Genomic DNA, 19,436 nt, shown 5'->3' with positions numbered 1-19,436 from the left:
CCCAAAAGCCCACCAACTTGTCTTGTATTATATTCTTATTTTCTGTCTCTCTTTACTTCCCCTAAAGCATCCTGCCAGCCCTTCCCTCCCTCCCCTTCTTGTCCAAGGCCATTTTTTCTTTCTTTTTCTTTTTCTTTTCTTTTTTTTTTTCTCACCTTCCAAACAGAACCATTTATCATATGACACTTCTGTGTGTCACATTCACAGGAAATATTTTTGGGGTTTCTGCTTCTTCTTCTGGGTTCTAAAAATTCATCACTCAAAACACCAAAGAAAAAGAAAAAACAGAAGAAATATTATTAAGGTTGTATCATGTGAAATGCTATATAGTATGTACTACTACTGTACTTTGGTTTGATGTTTACCAGAGACCCGACAGTTCTGAACATCGTATCCAGAGACTCTGTCAGCTCCGAGGTCTCTCTCTCCCCCTCTCTCTCTCTCCCCCCCTTTCTTTTTCTTCACCATCTCTGACTGCCCATTATTTCTGAGCACTTGCCCTTTAAGTTGAAGCCCTACTTTTCTTTTTTCCATTAATATCATCATCTTTCTCTATCATTATTCATTCATGTTATTATTTTTCATGGTATTTTCTAGCTCTTAAGTCTTAAATGTTGTGTTTTTGATGGGTTTCTTTCAAAGTTTGATGCTTTCATAAATTTTTGATGCTTGACAGTGATTTCCACCACCAATCCCACCAACCCTTTTGTTTATTTTAATTGTTTTTTTCTGAATTTTAATTGGGTTTGTTTAAATTTTCAATTTTGCAGCTTCCAAGCAAGCCCCACTTGATGAAATGTGTGGAAGAAAAGATATGGAAGTTCAGACTTTCAGCTCAGATCTGGAATGAGGAAAACTGGTTGAGTTTTAGGTGAATGAAAATTGTATAGTTTCTATATTTTTCTTCATTTTCAGAAATCTGCAAAAAAAAAGATACCTTTCTTTCATGGAATTCTGAAAGGTTGATGATGTTGGAGAGAGATTAGAAGTTCAGATCACAACAAAGGATGATGGGATTTTTTTCCTTTCTGCTTTTGTTTGTTTTTCACTTCCACCTGCTCCTAAGTTTGACCTCAGGCGCCAGAATTTTGTCTTCAAGCAGCGGTGGCGGTGGCGGTGGTGATGTGGTGGAGCTGTTGTATGCATTCAAACAATCTTCTGTTGTATCTGATCCCCATGGCATCTTATCTGATTGGAAACCTGATTCCACCACTCCTCTCTGCTCTTGGAAAGGCATCACCTGCTCCTCCGACGGTGCAGTCACCTCCCTCAACCTCTCTAACGCCGGTCTCATTGGCGGCCTCCACCTTCCGCCTCTCGCCGCCCTGCCGAGCCTCCAGCAACTCCACCTGCAGGGCAATTATTTCTCTGCTGTTGATCTCTCTGTGTCCAATGTAACATCATGCAGACTTGAAACCGTTGACTTGTCCTCCAACAACATCTCCCAAGCGCTTCCAATCCGATCGTTTCTTCAGGGTTGCGACCGCCTTGTTTTCGCTAACCTGTCTCACAATTCAATCCCCGGAGGCGATCTAGGGTTTGGTGCTTCTCTGCTTCAGCTGGACATCTCTCACAATCTGATTTCGAATGCGGATTCGTTGACTTGCAACAGTCTGAACTTGCTCAATGTTTCACACAACAAGCTGACCGGAAAGTTGAGTGATTCTTTCTTGTCCTGCAAGAATGTATCAACCCTTGACCTTTCAAACAATGGCTTTTCCGGGGAATTACCGAACAGCTTCATTGCAAAGGCTTCAGCTTCTCTCGAGTATTTGGATCTCTCAAGCAACAATTTTTCGGGGACGTTCTCCGCCCTTGATTTCGGGCAGTGCGGCAGCCTCACTTTGCTTAGGCTATCACACAATGCACTCTCCGGGGATCAGTTTCCTCCGAGTTTCGAAAACTGTCAGGCTCTGGAGACGCTGGACCTCTCGAATAATAAGCTTGAGAACGAAATCCCGGGTGTTTTGTTGGGAAATCTCAAGAAATTGAGGCAACTATTTCTTGGTCACAACTATTTTTCGGGTGCAATTCCAGCCGAACTAGGAAAAGCTTGTGGGACTCTTCAGGAACTTGATATTTCTGGTAACATTCTCTCTGGAGAGTTCCCTTCGAGTTTTTTGTCCTGCACTTCATTGGTTAGCCTCAATCTCGGACACAATCAGCTCTCAGGGAATTTTCTCAATACCGTTGTAAGCCGTCTTCCGAGCTTGAGATATCTCTATGTACCATTCAACAACATAACTGGTTCTGTGCCGCTGTCTCTTACCAATGGCACGCGGCTTCAAGTGCTTGATCTCAGTTCGAACATCTTCACTGGGAACATTCCTTCAGGGTTTTGCTCCTCCAATGCTGCATCAGTTTTAGAAAAAGTGCTTCTAGCTAACAATTTGCTGTCCGGGAATGTGCCCTCGGAGCTTGGAAACTGCAAGAACCTGAATTCCATTGATCTGAGCTTCAACCACTTGAGTGGTCCAATTCCTTTAGAAATTTGGAGCTTGCCGAAGCTCTCTGACTTGGTTATGTGGGCAAACAACCTCACCGGTGAAATCCCAGAAGGCATTTGCATTGATGGAGGAAACCTGGAAACTCTGATTCTCAACAACAATCTCATCACTGGAACCATTCCGCGGTCGATTGTCAACTGCACCAACATGATTTGGGTGTCACTATCTGGTAACCGCCTTAGCGGAGATATCCCATCTGGCATTGGGAATCTCCATAAGCTTGCTATACTCCAGTTAGGCAACAATTCGCTCTCGGGACAGATTCCAGCTGAGCTTGGCAAGTGTGAGAACCTCATTTGGCTTGATTTGAACAGCAATGACCTAAGTGGTTCTATCCCACCAGAGCTGTCCAACCAAGCCGGCCTAGTCCTTCCTGGGATTGTTTCCGGGAAGCAGTTTGCATTCGTAAGAAATGAGGGTGGGACATCTTGCAGGGGTGCAGGAGGACTAGTTGAGTTTGAGGGAATCCGAGCAGAAACACTAGAAAAGTTTCCTATGGTTCACTCGTGCTCGTCGACTAGAATTTACTCTGGATGGACAGTTTACACATTCACCAGCAATGGCAGCATGATCTTCCTTGATCTATCCTACAACTCCTTGACTGGAACCATTCCTGAAAACTTAGGTATGCTGTCCTACGTACAAGTCCTTAACCTAGGACACAACAAGCTATCCGGAAACATTCCTGATAGCTTTGGAGGATTGAAAGCAGTTGGAGTCCTTGATCTCTCTCATAACAACCTTCAGGGTTTTGTCCCAGGATCGTTGGGGACTCTCTCTTTTCTGAATGACCTTGATGTGTCTAACAACAACCTCACCGGTCCCATCCCTTCCGGAGGTCAGCTGACCACTTTCCCAGCATCTAGATATGAGAACAACTCCGGCCTTTGCGGGGTACCCTTGGCGGCCTGTAGCTCTCAAAGGCACTCAACAGATTCCAAAGTTGGAGGGAGAAATAATTCTTTGACTTCAGCAATGGTAATTGGCGTCACGTTCTTTTTCTTCTGTATCCTTATACTTATGTTAATGCTGTATCGGGTGAAGAAGTACCAGCTGAAGGAGGAAAAGAGAGAGAAATATATCGAAAGCCTTCCAACTTCCGGTGGCAGCAGCTGGAAACTTTCCAGTGTTCCCGAGCCTCTGAGCATCAATGTAGCCACATTTGAGAAGCCTTTGAGGAAACTGACCTTCGCCCATCTGCTCGAAGCCACTAATGGTTTCAGTGCAGACAGCTTGATAGGCAGTGGAGGATTTGGCGAGGTCTACAAGGCACAACTGGGAGATGGCTCTGTTGTTGCAATTAAGAAGCTAATCCAAGTCACAGGCCAAGGTGACAGGGAGTTTATGGCAGAAATGGAAACTATTGGGAAAATCAAGCACCGAAACCTGGTTCCTTTGTTAGGGTACTGTAAGATCGGCGAGGAGAGACTTCTCGTGTATGAGTACATGAAATGGGGAAGTCTGGAGGCTGTTCTTCATGACAAATCCAAGGCAGGGGTTTCAAGGCTTGATTGGGCAGCAAGAAAGAAGATTACTATAGGTTCCGCGAGAGGTCTAGCTTTCCTTCACCATAGTTGCATACCTCATATTATCCACCGTGACATGAAGTCTAGCAATGTTCTTCTGGATGAAAATTTTGAGGCCAGAGTATCTGATTTTGGCATGGCAAGATTGGTCAATGCCCTTGATACTCATCTCAGCGTGAGTACCCTTGCAGGCACTCCGGGTTATGTTCCCCCCGAGTACTACCAGAGTTTTCGATGCACAACAAAAGGGGATGTCTACAGCTACGGTGTTATTCTGCTAGAGCTTCTCTCGGGGAAAAGGCCTATAGATCCGTCAGCATTTGGGGATGACAACAACCTGGTTGGATGGGCAAAGCAGCTTCAGAGAGAGAAGAGATGGAATGAGATACTGGACGCCGAGCTGTTGACGCAGATATCTGGTGAGGCTGAATTATACCAGTATCTGAGGATTGCCTTTGAGTGCCTTGATGACAGGCCATTCCGAAGACCAAACATGATCCAAGTTATGGCTATGTTTAAAGAGCTTCAGGTTGGTTCAGAAAATGACGTCCTCGATGGCTTTTCGCTGAAAGAGACTGTTGTTGAGGAACCATAAAAGAAAGACTTAGTTCATAGCACATGTCATCCGGAGGTGGTTCCAATGATCAAAGAAGTTTCTGCAATCGAAGACGGGAGGTCCTATCCTTCGCAGTATGCGTGCTGTATATAATAGAACCGTGAATCGGAGAGAGATGTAGAAGAAAACGCATAGGGAGAACAGAGTAAATGAAGAAGTCTCTTGTTAGCTCAAAGTTGGGGTGAAGTGTATATTCGTTTATTCGAAAAATCGTGTGTATAACCAAGGCTTCGAAAAGGACTTTGTTTCTTTCTATTTGGCTTGTGTTCCTTCCTCTCTCACAGTTTTGCTAACTAGTTTCGCCATTGTCCATCACAATTGGTTTATGTTCATAGAAAGCTGATATGTGATTTTGTAAAATTGTAATAGCAGTCTTTGAGTAATTGGAATCTTTTGCAGTTTGCTTAATATATTTCTGTGATTGTTTTCATACATTGTTCATCATTTATCGTCCTGCTTTGGTGCTAAACTTCCACCCTGCACCAGATTGTTAGCTCCGAAACTCCAACCTTTTCTCTTGAGCTCACTGCTGAAGACAAGAAAAGGTTCTTGATATTGTACTAGTGAAGTCAGTCTCTCATCCTCTCATCCCTTGCCTTTGTGGTATTGTAATTCTAGAAAAAAGAAAAAACCCGAAAGTCTTACGCCTCGCCTTGCAAAACCCTAAGTGCCTCGCTCTATGCCTTCGCCTTTGAAGACACTAGTAACCCAACTAAAAAAATTCATATTTTTCAGTTACACCGAGAAAATTTTCATCTCCAAATCCTCCTTATCAAATTTGGTTAACATGTTTGTACATAATCTCAATGTGAATGCACTAGTTCTTAAATTTATTTTACCTTTAGGGCTAGCAATTCCTGTTTCAATTTTACCTTCAATTTGAAAGATATGCATGGTTTTATATGAACAAATATGACTCAACTTTATCATATATTTTCTAGTAAAAACTAAAAGCTCTATAGAAGTTGAAGTGAGCACTTCCTTCACCTTGTTCGATGTCTTCTGTTACTGTTTAGTTGTTGAGGGTACAAGGCCCACTGCAGCATGACCTCGAATGCGGTTGCAGCAGCACATTCACATCAATTTTTTGTGAGTGTGCCGTCGCATATAGTAACCGTATAATATAATTTATCCGTCTACTTGAATTTTCAATAAAAATGTTAGTTAAGTAAGTGGGCAGACTAAAACAAACTAGGTAAATTAAAATTACCATTGACCAAAAAAATAATGAACTAGGTAATATTAAAGCTTTTTGTCACATGTTTTGAGGTTTAATTGGTGATTAGTCCTGAAAAGTTAAGGTGATATGTATGGTGCATTTGAGGGGCAAGCAGTTTATGATGACATTCTGAGGCCTACCATAGACTTCATTCCAATGTTTTAAATTTTTTGTGGCAAATTTACCGCTATCAAAATTCAAATAATTTCCTTCAACATCCTCCATTCAAATTAAATGTACAACAGTCGTATCACGTGTTTATGTGACTACACACATAACCCGAAACCCACTGCATTTTCTCGACATCTCTGCCCATCCGTAGCCCCACCCTATAAGAATTTGTATCCTGCTGGTCGCACACAAGGCCACCCCACGAGGATAGATTATCAACTGATTAGCTGACCATTATTGTTGTAGGTCGAACTTAGTCAGCAAACTTAAGTAGGAACCTAATTTCGAGTTCAAATCTTCTGTATTTATTTTATGTGTGGTTTTTTTGTAGTCTCCACTATTTATTGACACGTGTTCATAATTTTAATCCCACTTAACTCTATTTTCATAAATTTAACACGTATCAATTAATCAATAATATAAACTACCGAGAGACTACACTCAAAATTAATACATAAGATTTGAACTCATTAATCTCAATGTTTTGAAGTTTTAGTAGTAAGTTGTCTTCAATGATGATGACAAAGCATGTGGATTCGTTTTCTCTGTTGGAATTATGAGCCCAAATCATTAATTAGTCTCTAATCACAGGGCTAAGTTTAGATTACTTTATGGGGCTTTATGCATTACCTCCATAATATCTGCATTTTCTTTCGGTAATGTTGGGTAATCTTGAGGACTTTGTGCAGATTTTCTTGTCGGTTCTGCCCATTAAAAAATGAATAAGTTGAAACTTCTTTTGGTTTTTGTGGTGACTTCTTCTTTAACCAATATCTAAATTGTGATTATATTCTAATTACTCATATGCTTATATGTTTATCAAATCAATCTTTTTCAGATACTGGTTTACAGCCTGATACTTCAAATTTGGTCTTGACTAATCAAACCCCTTTCCCATTGTGATCTAAACATGTGAGGAAGTGGAGAGAGAGCTATGTTATATCGGAAAGTTAAAGAACCTTCTATAAGCTTATACGAAATTGTTTGGTCTACTCTTCCGATTAGTTTTGATGTGAAATCTAAAATTTCTTTATGGTATTGGATGTGGAGAGTCGCCCACATCAAAGAGCTATGTTTTATCGGAAACTTAGAGAACCTTGCACAAGCTTATATGAAGTAGTTAAGTTGGTCTACTTGCCGATTAGTTTTGAGAATCTAAACTTTCTTCATAGTATTAGACGTGGAGAGTTGCCGCACATGAAAAGGGTGAAAGACACTTAAACATTTTTCCTTTTGACACATTGGGCATGTTTTGAATTTCTTCTGCAAGTTATTTGAGTCAATGAATGGTTATCCGTCTCATGAATTCAACCATATAAGTGGTTCTTTATCAATTAGTCCAAGTAGATTTTCTCACAGTTAGTACATAAGTAGTTTTATAAACACTAGCCTTTCAGCATGGGCTCACGCTTAGGCTTGTCAATTTTTTGTGCGACCCGCTAATCTGATACGAAAATAACAAGTTTCGTATCAACTCGTTAACAAATTGTCGTTGTTGGATCACCAGTCAAGAACCCGTCACGAGATCTAGACATTAGGTATGTTAATTCTTGTATGCTCTGTTAACCCGACACGTAACGACACGATCTATTAACCAATTGGGTTGTGTTATCTGCTCACATGTTAAGAACTCGTTAAGATAATTGGTTTGACACGACACGACCTGTTAAGATAACATGCATGACATGAAAATGACACGAACAAGACAAACACGACCCGTTTACCAGGCCTAGCTCACACGTATGCCAAGTGACTTTCTCTATCTTTGTTGTAATTCTATTCTTTTTATTTTTCAAGAGTAACAACTATTTATTTATTTATTTATTATTATTTTTTTTTTGGAAGTGAGAGTGACAACTATTTAGGAGCAAGAGAAATATGGACTTATAAACACAAACTCTTAGTCACGAGATTATGCAATTTTTTCTTTAATAGTGAAGATAAACTTTAAGAAATGAACGATGAAAATTGTTTAAAAAGTCAAACTGTTGAATAGACTGGACTACTAAAGACAAACCCGAGATTATGATTCTCTTGTTTTTCCTTCAACAACCAGTCCTATTGAATTGACGGAATTTTATTTTTTAAAATTTGTGAATTTTTTTGTTTGGTTAGCCTAAAAGAATAATGAAATTGAAAACGGAATTTTTATTTTTAGTTCTCAATCATAGAATTGAGAAATAACACATATTTACATGGAATTTAAACTTGGGAATTAGAGGTCCCAAATTCCAAGTTTTTTTCCACGCGGAAATTCTAAATTTCTATGTTTATGAATCCAAACAAGAGAATTGGTGCATGTCAATTTACAAATTCTAACTTTTATCCAAATTCCAAGTTTATTTCACTTATCCAAACATAATGTTAAGAAATGAACGATGAAAATTGTTTAAAAAGTCAAACTATTGAATAGATTGGACTACTAAAGACAAACTCAAGATTATGATTCTCTTGTTTTTCTTTCAACAACCAGTCCTATTGTGTTGTATATGATTCCATGCTTTATCTTCAAGAGCCTTAAGCCTTTAATTGTTATTAAGATTTTTCTTCTAGTGGGGTAAGCTCTCCAAGTGCTTTTTGTGTCCTTTAAGACGAACAAAACAAGCTTCAAAGATCCTGATGGCCAAAAGAAAATCACATACACTGTTAGGGGATTCTAGCGCTAGTTATAGGGGCTACCCGAATTCAAGATTCGGATACTAATTATCTATCATCATCGATTGTATATAACTATGTAATGACAAAGCCACAATGCAGTTAGTGCAGTCATTTGACTCAAACAATTTGTATTTTCTTTCAATCATCTTCAGTTGAGATATATAATTTGGCTGCAACATTTGATTTTTTCTTTAACGTGAGAAACAATATATTTGACGAAATATATCTCATAAAGTTTTTCTCTGTAAAAAAAACCCATTACACTCCCCCAATCACCACAAATCCATGAGTCCACCACTTTTAACTATATACATGGTTCTTTACTCACATTACTTAACGCAAATTCGAACCATGTTATTGCTAGCCATTGGTAAGGCTAAGCCCACCCCTCCCCCTTAGTGTATATAATATCATTTGTTCAAAAATAAATCGGACATCCGTTTGATCACCAGTGTAGTATTGAAGTGAGATAGATGTCATCACAGCATATATGATTGTCATATGATGATAGGACCAATTATTTGTAAGTATTGTATTCAAATTCAAGATTTTGAGCTATATTTCTTATTTCAAACCTGAGACGTCTTTCAACAAAATGAAGAAAAACCACTTTCAAGAAAAGGGTTATTTATGTAGAATCAACCGTTGCCCATCGATGATTTGTATTTCATGTTTTCCAACCATTCTGCTTGCATTATGATTTTCATTTATAAGGTTAGATCATATGAATTGTGCTTTCCATGTACAATGAACAAATTGGTAGGTTACATAAAAGAATATGTGGTATCAAAAAAACCCCGTACGAATTCTCAAGCCTCAGATGAAGGACCTGGAAATATACACTTGGTTTCGAAGCCAAACTCCACAAAATCAAAGAAAAAACCAGTCTGACATATCAACTTTCGTTCTCCCTCGCTTTGCTCGGAGCTTTGAGCTTCTCTTTCGCGTTGGCAGTCTCGCAGTAAGGCCTGGCAACGGCTCTGTTGCTAAAAGCTAATGGCCATTGTTAATCTCGTCGAGATTCTCTATTCTATGTTGATGAACTGTTTTCCTGTGATTTATCTCCTCTCTGCATAAACACGATATCATCCGATGAGACAAATTATGGCATCAAAATTTCTTCAAGTGCAAGCATAAATTATCACGAAAGGAAAAAGTGACTAGAATATACAGTAAATTTCCCAAGCATAAACAGCAGCATGATTTGTAACTAATGAACGGGCAATTTCACATTTTTGTTTACATGAAAGCGGACATAAGGGAAAAAAGGAGAAGAGGGATTCAAAGTACATCCTTTAAGGTCCATATTTTGCAGTTAAAGTGTTGAAAGTAAAAGAGAACAATCAGATGAAAATATATGAGGTTAAGGGCAAGGTTATTAGTGCCGGTGTAGTTTATGAACAGGCATCAAATATAGGAGAGGAAACAAGGTATCATATCGTATAACCATAAAGTGAGAATGTATTGAAAACCTGAGACAGTTCAAGATTGAATCGTAATGAAGAATAGCAACGATTCTTCGCTTTATTTCTTTTGGTGGTTCTCTGACACGCTTAACCACAGGCAACTGCCTTATATCCTTGGCCTCCATTAGCTCCTTGGCCATTGCTAAATCTGTGTCCGGATAACAGGTAAATAAACCACGGGCTCGTCCACTGTAGAGAGCTCGTCGAGTGCAAACAGATGAAACAAGACATTTATTTGCCTGCAAAGATTCCAAGTTCGGATATAATTAGAAGACTACAAACTTTTATGGTAGAAATAACACCAAACACATTATGAAATAAAGAAACTCGGGATTAACTAAGAACAAAACTTATGGAAGACATAACACGTGTGCATGTCATCACATACATCCAAAACTCTAGTATCGCTCTCTGATGTATCACTAGAATTCTTCGATTGAAATCGTCTAACATCACCGTATGTTAATACTCCCTCCAGAAAATCTTCACCATCAACCACCAACACACAATTCTGATGACTCTCGTGCATGCATTTTATTGCCTCTTTCAGAGTCAAGCTAACAGGAACCTTCACATATTTCTTTGACATGGCTTGCGAAACCTGATATAAGGGATAAACAAGTGAGCAAGTCAGGTATAAAAAGGTCGTACCCAGTGCACAAGGCTCCTGCTTTACGCAGGGTCTGAGAGAGGTGAATGTCGGCTAGCCTTACCCCCATTTATGGAGAGGCTGCTCCCAAGTCTCGAACCCGAGACCTACCGCTCATGGGCAAAGGCACTTGCCATCGCACCAAGTGCGACCTCTCATGGTATTCTTATGCTTATATACTTTTTAATTCTTGTATTTGGTGCACAAGTTTTTATTGCTTGCAAAAGAAAAAAATGAATATAGATGCTGCAGTTGCAAAAGAAAGTGAAACAAAATCAAATTAATTGATAACAACTTGAATTACACATTGAGGGTCGATTTATGTGTGAGTGAGTGAGACAAATAGCTCTTGATAAACAATTTTAAAGAAGAAATGTGAAACCTTTAGATCTTCCAGAAGCAATTCTTCACTAACTAATTCGGAGTCAGAATTGTTTCCAACAACAGTGAGTTCCAAGTCATCTCCATCATCACGTTGTCTCCAACTAACTTCGTCTTTTTCTTCATCAGCCGAAACATAAGAATAAACTCTTGCTGAATTCTGTGTTTCAGATGGTTCAGTCTCCTTTGCCTGGTTTACCACAGTGGGCACCCATATTGCCAATCCAACAGCCCCCTACTTGCACGCAACAAATATTAACACCAAGCAATAAAAACTTGTGCACCAAATACAAGAATTAAAAAGTATATAAGCATAAGAATACCATGAGAGGGAGCAATATCCGGTAGTCTTTTGTGAGCTCAAACAGAAGCAGAACTGATGTCAATGGTACTGAACAAACTGAAGCTAGCGTAGCAGCCATTCCAACCTGCCGAAGTTTAAAACTATTTCAGTCATATCATATGGACTAAAGTACGTATTTACCATTGCAGAGATCAAAATGAGCCACTTATAATGAGTTGTACCAGTGCATAAGCCTGTGGCTGGGCAACAGCAGCATTTCCTGGAATTGCTGAGTTTATCAGTTCTGCAGCTGAACCCCCAAATACAGCACCAACAGCAGCCCCAATCATCAAGCTTGGTGCGTATAGGCCACCTACCAGCCCAGAACCCTTGCATAAAGCTGTTGCCACAACTTTAGCTGCTGCTAACTGAGTTAACAGCCAGATTCCAGGAGCTGAAGCAGTCCTCCCAGTGTGCAAAATTTCTTCAACATTTGTAAATCCCCAATACAGAATTCCAGGATACTTAAGAGCGATAATCCCAGCTCCTAAACCACCTAAAGCTGGGCAGGCAACATCAGGAAGACCAAATCTTTCCTTGATGAAATCAAAGAACTTTGTGAACCAAGCAACCAATCGAGTCAAGGCTACACTTACAGCACCACATAGCATTCCCAATATCAGGTATAGAGGAAGTTCTACAAGGCAACATCAAAACATATAAAAAGGAATCTCAGAACAGATGCACTGAAATCATTTATCTTAAAATTGAAAAATGCATGCAAGACAGAAATTCAGCAGTTTAGATGTCCTAAGAAATTTTCATACCAAGTTGCATTTTGAACAATTCATTAATAGAAAAAAGGAACTGATGGAATCAAAATGTGGTACAAATCATATGCAAAGTGACTGCTCCACACCATCAAGTCAGTAACAGGTCAAAAGCATTCCAACAAAAATCTCACTAAACAATCAAGCACAAAACTTTTGCCATAGTTGTTTGAGGAACACTCACATGAGCGCACATAAATCAGATAATGTATATGCATATATGCCTAAATAAATTGAAAACATTACCTATATGCCTAAATAAACTGAAAACATAGTAAACACATACATACACACATAAAATAAATTAACATTACGAATTAATTTTATTGACGAAAAGGAAAAAAAAATTATAAATGAGAAAAAGAAAGAAAGAGAGGAGAATATACACGTACCAGCAGCAGATTTTAAATCATATGTAGGCACTGTAAATGCTGACTGAGTCCCTTGTAAAACATTAGATACAGTGGATGATATAACAGAAGCCAAAATAATCATTGCAGTTGTAAATGGAGGTGAGTTTTCCGCTCGAAGAGGCCTTAACACCGTTTCAATAGCGAAGAAACAACCAGCAACTGCCGCGTTGAAACCTGAAGAGAAAACATCCTAAAAGTTTACTACCAGACTTGTTCACTGGTAAAAAGATTCTCACTGTTCTAGGAGTACAAAACTAAATTTGTTCATATTTGTGATTAAGACACACAAGTGAACATAATACGAATGACAAAAAGGTGAGTGCATCTCATATCGCAAGGTAAAGTTACTCAAACATGTTACTCAAATTTAGAAACAAATTCTGAGATTAACATCAATAAATAGCACATTCGTTATCTACATAATTTGTATTTCATGATCTCAAAGACAGCTGGATGTTGCAAAACTAAAGAAATGAATCAACTGTACACCACATAATTACATTCAAATGAAGTTTCAATCTCCCACAGTTGTTAGTCATAAAGAATAGATTCTTTTCTTCTTTTGAAAATAATATATAATAATTGTTCAAGACAATACTAAATTAGGGTGTTTCCTATAAAATATTGTATCAGTGAAAACTAATTGAGCACAAGAAAGTCTAGGTAGTACCTGAAGAAATTCCAGCTGCTGCACCTGCTGCAACAAGGGCAATCTTCCTTTCTCTGTTGTTCTCCATCATTAATGAGATTCCATTGGCACAAGACTTTCCAATATCTACACTAGGGCCTTCAGGACCCAAAGAACAACCAGTACCTAAAGTGACAGCTGCTTGGACAGCCTTTATTGAGGGAAAGACTGCAGCAAGTAAATCAAATCCTTGTCTTTGAGAGGAACCGGACTGCCTTATCTGGCCTAATATTTCGAGTAAACCATGCATCATGCCAACAATAACCCCACCCGTGACGGGTATTAAGAGAATTCGATGCCAAGTATCACCCAGTCTCTGCAGACGAAGCCATGCAGCACCATCACTTGGAGTACCAGCCCAGGCCCATTCATGTATAACATGTACCTAGATGAGCACTAGGGCGTCAATCAATGTTAATAGAATAAACAAAAAAAAAAAACATACTGTTATATAGACTCTACAAGCTAAACAACCGTAACAGGAAGCACCATCTTTTATTTTTTATTGGTATCATTTCAAAATGTAGACCATTTTGGATCACACCGAGTCATACAGACATTGGCATAGAAACAAGCAACAAGTTCCCACATTCTTTTTTCTTAACTTAGGAACACTGTAAGTTTTATCACAATAGGCAGATTTTAGAAGCTAAACAATCGAATTAACTAAAAATGACACATACTTTTACAGACGATAAAAGCCAAAAACCATGCAGAGAAGCACAATATTTTTATCTCTTATTGCTAACCACAAGAACCATGCCCATCAAAACAATTGACATTATTTCCAAATACAAACAACTTTTGATATAACGCAATACATTCTAACAGAGAAATTGAGGTTGGAAATGTGCAGAATCAGCATCCTAAGAACCGCATCAAGTGTCAAACACAAAAACCAGTGCTGTAAAACTAAGCAGCAAGTTCATACCTTTTCATAAATTTACAAACGTCAGAAGTTTTTTCATGATGGGTAACAATTGGATATCCGAAACATCAATGGATTTAAGCATTGGAGGTATTAAAGCATTCTAAGAAACTTAACAAATATCGAACACAAAATACAGTGCTGAAAAGCTAAGCAACAAGTTCCCATCTTTTGCATAAATTTACAAAAATTACAAGTATTTTTCATGATGGTTAACAACTGGATCTCCCAAAACATTACTGGGATTAAACATCGGAGGTTTTGAAGCATTCTGAGAACCGTAACTAGTATCAAAAACCTAAGCAACAAGTTCACATCATCAAATTATTAATGGTATTACACAATTGGAGGCTCCGAAAGATCGAAAACTTACCCCTTTGTTAAATGCGGCAACAAGGAGACCAGTGGCGAGGCCGAGAAGGCAACCAAGGAGAAGCAAAGCCCATTCGGGCGGCGCACTATCGGCAAGCTCATCATTACCGTCTATTCCAGCCGAAGACTCATGATGCTGCTGATTATGATGGTGGTGGTGATCTACAGGGGGCCGTTGCTGGTCTCTAATCTCTCTACCGCCGTGATTTGGGGAATTATCTCGGCCGCGCTTGACATTGAGACGGCGGCCGGAAAGCCCACCTCCGCCGTCCAAATGCTTGATCAGCAGATCCTTGAAGCCTCCGACTCCGCCTCGTCTGCTGGTGGGACTAATACTGCTTTTCCTGCTGCTTATTAATCCCTCCTGAGCTTCCAAGTCGTTGTCTTTCTCTGCCGAAACGCCGGCGTTTTCGTCGTCGGTAATGTCGTTGGAGGATCGCAGCAGATGATTCTCATCGCTGTATTCCTCTCCTGACATCTTCCCCAACACCACCCCCAAACCCTAGAACCCCAATTCCCTCTCTCTCTCTCTCTCTCTCGCTCTCTCTCGCTCTCTCTCTAGAATTCTGTACAATCAACAGTCCTCTGTTGCATCTCGATCTTCCTCTTGTCGTAATTCACTGTGCAATCACACGCATTCCGTGTGTGCTTCGAAAGCTTGCAATGTCGTTTTTGTCTTTCAAATCTATGATTTTTGTTTTTGGGGTTTCCATCCTGTCACTATGTGTTGGTAACTACGCCTTTTTACTTTATTTGGGTCAAACCGTTCGAGTCACCAAAACACCTCCTAGGTTATGCATTACGAGTTGCGGGTTGGAACGGTAAATTGGATTTCAATAAAGTATATGTTCATGTATGATGGTGCATATTCGATTTTTATTGTTTTTTTAATACCTAGTTATTTAGCTTATTAATGTTAATTTTTTGTCAAATAAATAAAGAATTATTCTTTTTCTTAATTGAAATTCTTAGCCCATAAGTTAGGATGAGGTTTTCGATTCCGCTAGTAAAATTTCCGAATTCAAACCTAAAATTTCGAATCAGAATATTTTCTGAAAAATTAGAATGAAAATTGAAACACATTTAGAGATTTCAAAAAATTCTAAATTTTTTATCTGAACTTTTCCGAAGTTTTTCGAAGTTATTATAAAAAAAAATTTTAAAAAACTTCCAAAAACTTCCAGTTGTTTATAGTTATGCACACAAATTATATACTTGTAAGTAACTTTTGTGTTTTATTGTTAACTTTGAATACATTTTTTTCATTATTTTTATTGAACATACACTTATATATTAAAAAGGGTAAGCATACTACTATACTATAAAATTAATTAAATTTATACATAGGCATATACCAAATATTAAGAAAGAACAATAAATTGCATGCACGAAAAAGTTAGAGAACATTACAAAACTTATAGAATATATGAGTTCCGGATTATGTTCTAAATTTTTTGAGATTACTTTGATGGGTAATCTTAATCGGAATCAAAATACGAAACTGAATTTTGATTATGGAATACTTTGGTATTTACCAAATATTAAGGAATTAAAAAGTTGGTTCCCACACAAATTTTTGGAACTCTAAAATTTGAAGGAATTGGATTCCTTACATTTAGGTTGTATTCAGATCCGAGAAGAAAGAAGAAATCAAGAATCCACTTTTTGTACCTATTATACCCTCACATAATCTCTAAATCCCACACTCGCCCTTCACTTTAACCCTACAGCAGTTTCCGCGTTCGTTCTTCCTCCTCTGCGCGTTCTCCGAACAACTGTCTCCGTCCACCACTAGCAACCCCCCTCAGTTGTACCTTCCCCCACCACATGCAATTAGAAGATTCTCAACATGCAGAACTTCTAGAGGAGCCAAAATACCATTAACTGCTACGATTGTTTTTACAATAGTCCAGACTACTAGGGAGTTCGAAAAAAGAATTAAATAAGACAACAGGTAAGCGGTTGAATTACGGTCCCACCTCTTTCATGCAGCCATCCCATCTTCACCGCCAAAGCTCGAGAGTTTCATAGGCATCCTCTCCCCTTCGATATCCAGTCTGCATTCAACGTGAGGGAGCACCGGAGCAGGTGATGATGGTGGTGGCCTGTGCATCTGCGGGAGAGGTCTTCAGAAGATTTTCAATATTCAGAACTTCTAAAGGAGGCAAAATATACTGTCAACTACACGGTTGATAGATGGATTACAAGACCTTTTGAATAAGAGAAAATTAAGGTCAAAGTTTAAACTCCGATGTAAATCATGCTGATATCATGAATTACTTGTTAGGAATGTCGGTACTACAAAATGGAAAATGCACAAATTAAGTAGAAAATGGACATCAATAATTTATGTGGTTTGGCAATTTATACCTACGTCCACGGAACAACAATCAATCTTCGCTATATGAAAATAATGAGTACAACAAGAGTAGTCTTACTAAGACAAAGACAAGGTTTGATGGATACAAGAAAGTATAACACACTTTCCATCATTCTAAACTTCACTCACAATGTGTGGTGGAACACTCTCACTCTCACTCTTGGAGTGGAACTCTAGCTTTGAACTTGATCCTTTTCTACTCACTTCTATGCTAGCAACACCCACACACCTATTTATTATAGGTGGGTTTATGCCAACTTACCCATTGCCCACCTACTTTGGCTTGCATGACAACCACAAAATTGTAGCTTCTAGATATTTCCATTTGCAACCAAGGAAACTAGTACTCTCTAGCTTCTTCCACTGACTTAAGAAAAACATGCTAGAATTGTCTAGCATGCTCCAGTCACCTCACTTACTTACTAGAATAATCTAAAACATTCATCATGGGCTGGACCATATACCAACAGTACTATCTACCTAGGAAAATCATCAAGCTTCGAGGTCTACTAATCTTTCTGGCATTGATCTCTCTGGATTGAATCCATGGAAAGTAGACTTCAGCAATTTATGCATGAGAAATGTTCTTCTCTCAAATGCATGTCTTGAAGGGTCTATGTTCTACAACGTGGATGCTGAAGGTGCTATTTTTGGCCATGCAAATTTGTTTAATTCCAATTTTGCTGGGGCAAATCTACGAGGAACTTCTTTTGTGGGTGCTAAAGGTTACAACCTTGCTCATGCATCATGTGTGAAAGATTGTAGGAAAATGAGGATTACGATGGATTTGCTCATAGGAAGCTACATGAATCAATGTTCTATATAATTAATTTAAGAAAAACTAACAAAAAGTCCAAAAAAACTTTGATTTTAATGAAAAATGACAAATAAAGGTGTAAGTGAATAGTACGAAGAAAGGTAAAAATGTCATTTTTCCTTAAAAGTGAACAGTACCCAAAGTATTTCGTTAAAACTCTCATTATTTTATGGGTGGAGTTTATTTTGCTGAGTAAAAGATATTACTTTTCACATTTATTTGTTTGTAAAATGATGTGTTTTTTAAAGTTTTTATTCACTGTATAGTGCACGAATTGTATTTGGTCAGAAAAATTTGTTCCCCAAATTTGAGAGCCAAGTGAAGAATACAACCCTAATTAGGATTCCTTGTTTCACGAATAAATTTAAATAATTGTATTGTAATTAGATTTCCTTCCTACCTAGGAATCCTAATTCTTATACACCAAAGGCTTGTGGATTGTATATGAGGGGGTTTAACCTATGAATGAAATTATCCCATTCAATTTACTATTTTTACATGGTGTCGGAGCCTAGGGCAGGGAAAATAGTATTTTCCGGCAGTTCCGTCTAGGTTAAGGCTTGCATATTGGCATATTGCCAACTCACTCGTCAGTTTATCTCTCTCAAAGTTTCGAAGCCATGGCAGATGGCTATGACTCTTCATCCTTGGTTCACCTCAATGTTGGAGGAAGAAAGTTTTCCACCACTGTTGGTACTCTAACTCAGCGCGAGCCTGATTCGATGCTAGCTGCAATGTTTAGTGGCCGTCACACTTTACGCCAAGATAAGAAGGGATATGTTTTTATCGATAGGGATGGTAAGCTTTTTCGACACATCCTTAATTGGTTAAGAGACGGTGATATTCCTAAACTGGAAGATACCCAATATGCAGAACTTCTTAAGGAGGCAAAATACTATCAACTAGTTGGGTTGACAGATGAATTACAAGGTGAACTTCTGCATAGGAGCAAAGGTGAAAGTCTAAACTCAGATGTAACACGCGCTGATATCATGAAGTACTATATACGCGGGCAACACATCAATCTTCGAGGTGTTAATCTTTCTGGCATTGATCTCTCTGGATTGAATCTATCGAAAGTCGACTTCAGCTATTCGTGCATGAGATATGTTCGTTTCTCAAATGCAGATATTCGGGATGCTAAGTTTAATTATGTAGATGCTGAGGGTGCTACTTTTGACAATGCCGATTTGTGGGATTCTACTTTTTATGGAGCAAATCTACGAGGAGCTTCTTTCGTGGGGAGTAAAGGGTACAGACTCTTTGGGGCATCTTGCGTGGAAGATTGTAGCTGCTGAAAGAGATCCTTGACAATGTTGATTATGTTAGAAATGCTTCAAGGAAGCTAGATTAATCAATTTTTTGTTCTATTTATTTTGATTTATCGGAATTGCAATGGGATGATCTCTGTGTATTTCATGCGTGGAATTTACCAAATGATTATCAATAGATTAAGTTTTGCAGAGTAAAATTCTTTATTTTAAGTTTGTTTGGAAGTGTTTTTTAAATAATTGAAAGCATTTTTCTTAGTA

At 38.5% G+C, this 19,436-nt stretch overlaps 4 protein-coding genes across 8 annotated transcripts in view; 3 read left to right on the top strand and 1 right to left on the bottom strand.

Annotated features, from left to right (window-relative positions):
• The window catches only part of LOC126591283 (uncharacterized), a 42,420-nt gene that overhangs the window by 12,379 nt on the left and 10,605 nt on the right, over positions 1-19,436 (top strand). The gene's annotated exons all lie outside the window — the stretch shown is intronic.
• Positions 26-5,079, top strand: LOC126591289 (serine/threonine-protein kinase BRI1-like 1). The gene is made up of 2 exons (XM_050256942.1): positions 26-417; positions 771-5,079. Exon 2 carries the CDS (start codon positions 1,008-1,010, stop codon positions 4,626-4,628), a length of 3,621 nt encoding a protein of 1,206 aa, XP_050112899.1. The 5' UTR covers positions 26-417; positions 771-1,007; the 3' UTR covers positions 4,629-5,079.
• Positions 9,381-15,423, bottom strand: LOC126591266 (chloride channel protein CLC-f). 2 transcript variants are annotated; one of them, XM_050256894.1, is made up of 9 exons: positions 14,709-15,423; positions 13,390-13,792; positions 12,699-12,893; positions 11,719-12,173; positions 11,517-11,621; positions 11,195-11,428; positions 10,552-10,764; positions 10,170-10,402; positions 9,381-9,766 (listed from the first exon to the last, which is right to left on the bottom strand). In XM_050256894.1, exons 1-9 carry the CDS (start codon positions 15,183-15,185, stop codon positions 9,691-9,693), a joined length of 2,391 nt encoding a protein of 796 aa, XP_050112851.1. In that variant the 5' UTR covers positions 15,186-15,423; the 3' UTR covers positions 9,381-9,690. The 2 variants fall into 2 exon arrangements, with proteins under 2 accessions (XP_050112851.1, XP_050112852.1); XM_050256895.1 differs by having other exon boundaries at positions 13,390-13,803; positions 14,709-14,848.
• LOC126589302 (FH protein interacting protein FIP2-like) lies at positions 18,525-19,202 on the top strand. The gene has a single exon (XM_050254573.1). The coding sequence runs from the start codon at positions 18,525-18,527 to the stop codon at positions 19,200-19,202; it is 678 nt and encodes a 225-aa protein (XP_050110530.1).

Source organism: Malus sylvestris, chromosome 11 (assembly GCF_916048215.2).
Source record: "Malus sylvestris chromosome 11, drMalSylv7.2, whole genome shotgun sequence".
NCBI classification, from domain to species: Eukaryota; Viridiplantae; Streptophyta; class Magnoliopsida; order Rosales; family Rosaceae; genus Malus; species Malus sylvestris.
Note: the sequence above shows the minus strand (reverse complement) of the source record. Positions and strands in the feature narration are given on the sequence as shown.

What these genes read in the sequence shown, in the direction of transcription:
- LOC126591289 (XM_050256942.1), top strand. Translation starts at nt 1,008, where the DNA reads ATGATGGGATTTTTTTCCTTTCTGCTTTTGTTTGTTTTTCACTTCCAC.
- LOC126589302 (XM_050254573.1), top strand. Translation starts at nt 18,525, where the DNA reads ATGGCAGATGGCTATGACTCTTCATCCTTGGTTCACCTCAATGTTGGA.
- LOC126591266 (XM_050256894.1), bottom strand. Translation starts at nt 15,185, where the DNA reads ATGTCAGGAGAGGAATACAGCGATGAGAATCATCTGCTGCGATCCTCC. An exon ending in AGCAGCTGGAATTTCTTCAG is followed by an intron (nt 12,894 to 13,389) that starts GTACTACCTAGA and finishes TTTTCTCTTCAG; the next exon opens with GTTTCAACGCGGCAGTTGCT. An exon ending in GGATATTGCTCCCTCTCATG is followed by an intron (nt 11,429 to 11,516) that starts GTATTCTTATGC and finishes GCGTGCAAGTAG; the next exon opens with GGGGCTGTTGGATTGGCAAT.